We start from the raw sequence: 7023 nt of genomic DNA, 5'->3' as shown, positions 1-7023 counted from the left end.
AAATTGCTAATATTAAACGGCTCTTTGCGTACAGTGAAGTTATCTAAGTTTATATAATCTGAATTATCTTTAATATTCTTAATTAGTACATAAGTATATTCAAAAAATTATAAATTTATAAATAAATTTAGATTTATAAAATCCAATTTCTTAAAAATTTTTTGAGAAATATAAAGTTTTGATAGCATGAATTATATGTAAATGCATTTTTCTGAATGAATTATCATTCATCACAATGATGTATGCTTTTCTTCTAAAAAAGCGGTTTTACCAACCAGATCTTTATATATCAATATTATAAAATATTTCAGACAGAGTAAACTTAGACGCTTGCTGCTGTAGATTGTATTAATACAATGAAAAATCTATTTTTATATATATAAATTGTATGCAGTGATTACCAATTTTAATATTTGGTTTTGTATTCTCATATTTTTTTATAAGGTGCTAATCTGTGCAATATTCACCTAAGCAATGTTGCTATATAACGGAAAGTAAATCTAATTATATATTTCAGTAGTGAGATTTTCTAATATATATAACATAGTGTAGATAAATTTTGAAAATTGTCGAATGGAATGTTATGTATTAATTCTCAGCGACAGATAATAATGTATCTCAAAATACTTTTGTGTAACCCCACATTTATAATAAAAATAACTTTTACTATGTATATATATGATTTGTACTCTTACTTTTTATTCCATATGCTTTATGTAATATACAGATTAAATATAAAAAATATACACACATATATGTACATTATATTGTATACTAGACACCTATATTAATATTATTATGTATTAGATAATACAATACTTAAGATTCGACTGGTTCTCTTTTGGTGGACTGTTGCCCAGGTGTTGTTGTAACTGGGATTTTATTTTTGGGAATCTTTCCTGGCCTTAAATATGGATTGTCTATAACATCTTGCTGGGTAGTAGTTTCGCCATTTTGTTCTATATTTTCATTTTGCGTTTGATTCCCTAGAAACACAAGTTCACATCGTATTACATTAGTTTTGATGTGTATATTTATTTCCAATATCTTTCATTATGATGTATATTACAAAAGACTCTTATACCTTCCTCTGTCTCTTTGCCTTCTTGTTCTTTTTTCTTTTTCACTGGATTTGAGTCAAATTGGAAATCTGTATCTGGCTCAAATATTTGATCTTGAGGTAGAAGAGCAGAGATATAACTCGGAAATTGCGGTTTACAAGATATTACTAAAAGTAAAGATATATGTAAAATACTCTTGTATATATATATTGGTTCATAATAAAATAAACTTGTATTAATTTAATATAAGTGCCAAGTTTCTTACAAGGAAACATGCTGTTATCCTCTGTGAGAAATAAACTATGTGTCTCTCCAGTTTTAGCAATAAATCTTGTTAAAGCTCTTTCAATATCTCGTTTTTGTGTTGCCACTTTTTCTCTTATCGCTTCATATTCTGTTACTGGTTGCTTATGCGTCTGTAATATTACCATTATTGAATTAAGTCTGTATGTACTATATGCAATATTTGTTTTGATCATAATAATTTTGCAACCAAATAAAAAGTATGTATGATAAATATAATAATTATTATCAAGTAATATACTCACTGGAGTTCTGATATATGCGTGTGGATCAGGAAAAGCTGGTAAATAATTTGGTATATGTGACGGATGGTTTTGCTTAACACCAGCTTGCAAAATATTTAAATGTTTGGCTTGTGTTTGTTGTTGAAGTGCTGGTAGAATTGTTCTATTTTGTCTCTTTGCATAAGTCTCTATATTATCTACTTTCATGCCCATACTGATCAGTGCCAATATCACATCTGCTATAAGAGGCTCTGTTCTCCCAGAAAGTTCACAATAATTTCTTGCTGAAGCTCCAGTTTCCACAATAACTGTAATTAGTGAAAAAAGTATAATAAATATTTTGTATACACAGGAGATGAAAAAATAAATTTACAAAAATCTCTAAAAAATTCAAGTTAAGAAAAGTTATGAATAGAAAGTTACAAAAGGAATATAGATATTTTAGATTTTCATTTAAAATTTAACTCAATGGACTAATCTATCATATTTATTAATCTATAATGTTTAATATTTTTACAGTAAATTGCTAATATTAAACGGCTCTTTGCGTACAGTGAAGTTATCTAAGTTTATATAATCTGAATTATCTTTAATATTCTTAATTAGTACATAAGTATATTCAAAAAATTATAAATTTATAAATAAATTTAGATTTATAAAATCCAATTTCTTAAAAATTTTTTGAGAAATATAAAGTTTTGATAGCATGAATTATATGTAAATGCATTTTTCTGAATGAATTATCATTCATCACAATGATGTATGCTTTTCTTCTAAAAAAGCGGTTTTACCAACCAGATCTTTATATATCAATATTATAAAATATTTCAGACAGAGTAAACTTAGACGCTTGCTGCTGTAGATTGTATTAATACAATGAAAAATCTATTTTTATATATATAAATTGTATGCAGTGATTACCAATTTTAATATTTGGTTTTGTATTCTTATATTTTTTTATAAGGTGCTAATCTGTGCAATATTCACCTAAGCAATGTTGCTATATAACGGAAAGTAAATCTAATTATATATTTCAGTAGTGAGATTTTCTAATATATATAACATAGTGTAGATAAATTTTGAAAATTGTCGAATGGAATGTTATGTATTAATTCTCAGCGACAGATAATAATGTATCTCAAAATACTTTTGTGTAACCCCACATTTATAATAAAAATAACTTTTACTATGTATATATATGATTTGTACTCTTACTTTTTATTCCATATGCTTTATGTAATATACAGATTAAATATAAAAAATATACACACATATATGTACATTATATTGTATACTAGACACCTATATTAATATTATTATGTATTAGATAATACAATACTTAAGATTCGACTGGTTCTCTTTTGGTGGACTGTTGCCCAGGTGTTGTTGTAACTGGGATTTTATTTTTGGGAATCTTTCCTGGCCTTAAATATGGATTGTCTATAACATCTTGCTGGGTAGTAGTTTCGCCATTTTGTTCTATATTTTCATTTTGCGTTTGATTCCCTAGAAACACAAGTTCACATCGTATTACATTAGTTTTGATGTGTATATTTATTTCCAATATCTTTCATTATGATGTATATTACAAAAGACTCTTATACCTTCCTCTGTCTCTTTGCCTTCTTGTTCTTTTTTCTTTTTCACTGGATTTGAGTCAAATTGGAAATCTGTATCTGGCTCAAATATTTGATCTTGAGGTAGAAGAGCAGAGATATAACTCGGAAATTGCGGTTTACAAGATATTACTAAAAGTAAAGATATATGTAAAATACTCTTGTATATATATATTGGTTCATAATAAAATAAACTTGTATTAATTTAATATAAGTGCCAAGTTTCTTACAAGGAAACATGCTGTTATCCTCTGTGAGAAATAAACTATGTGTCTCTCCAGTTTTAGCAATAAATCTTGTTAAAGCTCTTTCAATATCTCGTTTTTGTGTTGCCACTTTTTCTCTTATCGCTTCATATTCTGTTACTGGTTGCTTATGCGTCTGTAATATTACCATTATTGAATTAAGTCTGTATGTACTATATGCAATATTTGTTTTGATCATAATAATTTTGCAACCAAATAAAAAGTATGTATGATAAATATAATAATTATTATTAATAAATATACTCACTGGAGTTCTGATATATGCGTGTGGATCAGGAAAAGCTGGTAAATAATTTGGTATATGTGACGGATGGTTTTGCTTAACACCAGCTTGCAAGATATTTAAATGTTTGGCTTGTGTTTGTTGTTGAAGTGCTGGTAGAATTGTTCTATTTTGTCTCTTTGCATAAGTCTCTATATTATCTACTTTCATGCCCATACTGATCAGTGCCAATATCACATCTGCTATAAGAGGCTCTGTTCTCCCAGAAAGTTCACAATAATTTCTTGCTGAAGCTCCAGTTTCCACAATAACTGTAATTAGTGAAAAAAGTATAATAAATATTTTGTATACACAGGAGATGAAAAAATAAATTTACAAAAATCTCTAAAAAATTCAAGTTAAGAAAAGTGATGAATAGAAAGTTACAAAAGGAATATAGATATTTTAGATTTTCATTTAAAATTTAACTCAATGGACTAATCTATCATATTTATTAATCTATAATGTTTAATATTTTTACAGTCTATATAGCTAGGATATGCGCATAGTTTTTTAAATGCTGTTTGCTTTCTAATAATTTTAATTACTTGGCACATTCAATGATACATTGCTCGAAATAAAATATCAAATATAAGTTAAAATGTTATTACATTTTATGTAATTGTCAGAATATTTGTGGACAAGTTTTGAACATCAACAGGAATCCTATAATATACACTTCAGTCTCTTAAAAATTATTTTAATGTTTAAAAGTTCATTTGCTGTTGATAAACTAAATGTGATGTAATTACTGGATATAATTGATAAATATGTGTTATATCAAAAAATATAAAAAGTAGAGTTTGTACATTGTTTTATTTATTTTTTTCTTCAAAGAGGATCAACATCCTCTTTCCTTGTGCCACTATTCTTGGGAGCAAAGGGTTGCGATATACGATAGGTTAGCTAGAAATTAAATTTTTTTTTGATCTCTCACATGACTGTAACATTTCGGTGAGAGTTTCCAGAGTTTGTTTCTCACACGTGTCATAGCCGCATTCCACTAAAATGCTGCAGATCACTTGATTCAAGATTTTTCTTCGAGTGTTGACAGTTTGGGTATCCATTTTGATTTTGGATAAACCATGATGTAAATATTATAGATATAACATCATGACTAAATTTCGAATTCTCGTCGAAGCCATATCGGATTGCATTTGAAAATCCACTCGAAGTGAAGTAAAACGTTTGATTGACCAATCAGGACAAAAGGCGCAGAGATTTCTTTATTCTGATTGGTCAATCAAACGCTCTTTTCTTCAATAAACAGATTTTCGAACTCAACCTTGCGTGTACTCGGGGAGAAAACGAATTGAGTTCTGAATCTAGAAACTTTTCATATACATAGGATAATCTTATAAATTTCCTATCTGACTATCTGACAACCAATAAGAAAGTGTGCGATTCTCATAACATGAATAACTTTCTCGTCCAATCAGGACAAAGAAATTTTAGTCCCTTTTGTTCTGATTAGTCAAATTTCAATCTTTAATCTTCAATCTTCAATTTTCAATGCGTAGTCTGATACGGTCATAAGAAAGTGTGCGATTCTCATAACATGAATAACTTTCTCGTTTTTTTATAATCCTAGACTTTTGAAATTTTCTTTTATATTTTTTGTCATAATGTATGTCCACATAATAAAATAGTCGTTTTTTTAAATTTTGTATTCACAATTATAGAAATAAAATATACACTCTAACTTTATTTAATAATTTTTAAAAATAGTGCACATATTTATAAGGTAAATTAATTGTTTGTGTTTCTTTATTCCTCCCGCTATTATATATATATATATATAATATATAATATTTAAATTATATTTAAATTATTGTATTTGAATGAATATTTTTATCAAAATTTAAGGCGAGCGACTTAAACTAAACATTTACTTAATTTTATTAATAATTATGTTATGTTCTTACAGATTAATTGCACAATGAATTATGAATCGCACAGCATGATATGATTAAAAATTTACTTACATACTTACATCGCAATTTGTGATATGGATGCAGATATATTAAAAACAATATTAAAAAGTTATGGTGATGCCGAAAACATTGTTCAATCTGAGGATTGCAAAGATGCGTCAAGAGAAGCTTTGTTAATCTCACAGTCTGATACAGTATTAAATACTTTGTGTACATCGTTGAGCAATCTCTTATGTTACAAAGTATCAAAGCAAGCATATCAACGCTATTCAGTTCGACTGTTGATAATTGTATGTTAATTTCTTGCATTAAGATATTAATGTTATATGTCTTCTTTAACTTTTTTTTAAGTTCTTTAATTAATTTATACTTTAGTATAATCATATTCCAGGACAACTTGCGGAAATGGTGTAGAACAACAAGCAATTTTGAACATTTACCAATATTTACGTCCAAAGAAAATAGTTTGAAGTTTGTGAGCATTCTGTTAGACAAATATCTCACAGATGACATTTTAAATGAAGACTGCTCGGAAGATGCTTTGATATCTTTAACCACTGCTGTAATGCATCTATCATTTGAGAATCCGTCCTTTATACATCACATGGATAAGTTACTTATAAGACTTTCACAATTAGAAACAAATGATAAAATTGAGAAATTGTTACATAATTCTCTATATTCAAATTTGCATCTTAAACTATCCACAAAAGAAGAAATATATACTACGCAAAAATTTAAATTAATAGAAAAACCATTGCTCGACAGTTTTGTATGTACGTTTTCTAATTCAAAGGAAGAAAATTGCGTAGATAATCAGAATGAGAAGACACTGAATCAACTACTAGAATTTAGTGTTGGGTCTATGTGTGTTTTTCAATTAATATTTAATTTTTTAAAGGAATTACTCGTTCAGCTGCATTATGCTCCTGCAATTCTACATTTCATAGATTTGATATTAAAGCGGATATCTATTTGTTGTGAAAATCAGGATAAAGACATATTAGATCTTTACCCTAGGAAACTGCGTTCTTCTATAATCTTATTAAGGATAAAGCCTGAGCATCATACAATGCAGACACGAAAATATACATTGCAAACTTTAAAACAAATCTATAACGAAAATAATGATGTTTTATTAATTATAATGTCCCATTTTCCTGAATGGCTTGAATGTTTTGCAAATTATGTTATGAATGACGCACAAAATTAATTGTGGAGAGAAACTCTCTGCAATTTTATGTAAGTACATAATAATTTTATCATCGCGCGTCCTAATGTAATATTTTTATAACATTAATATAATTTGTGATTAATTATGAAAACGTTTATATCTATATTTATTGAATACTTTAAA

At 27.3% G+C, this 7023-nt stretch overlaps 3 protein-coding genes across 3 annotated transcripts; 1 reads left to right on the top strand and 2 right to left on the bottom strand.

The window, feature by feature from the left end:
- Positions 1-245: 245 nt before the first annotated feature.
- LOC115237054 (transcription initiation factor TFIID subunit 8-like) lies at positions 246-1994 on the bottom strand. The gene is made up of 4 exons (XM_029809833.1): positions 1610-1994; positions 1327-1477; positions 1085-1228; positions 246-986 (listed from the first exon to the last, which is right to left on the bottom strand). Exons 1-4 carry the CDS (start codon positions 1799-1801, stop codon positions 820-822), a joined length of 654 nt encoding a protein of 217 aa, XP_029665693.1. The 5' UTR covers positions 1802-1994; the 3' UTR covers positions 246-819.
- Positions 1995-2353: 359 nt separating this feature from the next.
- On the bottom strand, positions 2354-4844 carry LOC115237051 (transcription initiation factor TFIID subunit 8-like). Its single transcript, XM_029809824.1, has 5 exons — positions 4670-4844; positions 3718-4004; positions 3435-3585; positions 3193-3336; positions 2354-3094 (listed from the first exon to the last, which is right to left on the bottom strand). The coding sequence occupies exons 1-5, from the start codon at positions 4797-4799 to the stop codon at positions 2928-2930; spliced, it is 879 nt and encodes a 292-aa protein (XP_029665684.1). The 5' UTR covers positions 4800-4844; the 3' UTR covers positions 2354-2927.
- A 460-nt stretch (positions 4845-5304) lies between these two features.
- LOC115237050 lies at positions 5305-6998 on the top strand. Its single transcript, XM_029809823.1, has 3 exons — positions 5305-5476; positions 5660-5956; positions 6058-6998. The coding sequence occupies exons 2-3, from the start codon at positions 5741-5743 to the stop codon at positions 6877-6879; spliced, it is 1038 nt and encodes a 345-aa protein (XP_029665683.1). The 5' UTR covers positions 5305-5476; positions 5660-5740; the 3' UTR covers positions 6880-6998.
- The last annotated feature ends 25 nt before the right edge of the window (positions 6999-7023 follow it).

This window comes from Formica exsecta, unplaced genomic scaffold (genome assembly GCF_003651465.1).
Source record: "Formica exsecta isolate Colony F162 unplaced genomic scaffold, ASM365146v1 scaffold27, whole genome shotgun sequence".
NCBI classification, from domain to species: Eukaryota; Metazoa; Arthropoda; class Insecta; order Hymenoptera; family Formicidae; genus Formica; species Formica exsecta.
The sequence above is the reverse complement of the archived record's forward strand: the minus strand, read 5'-3'. Positions and strand labels throughout refer to the sequence as shown.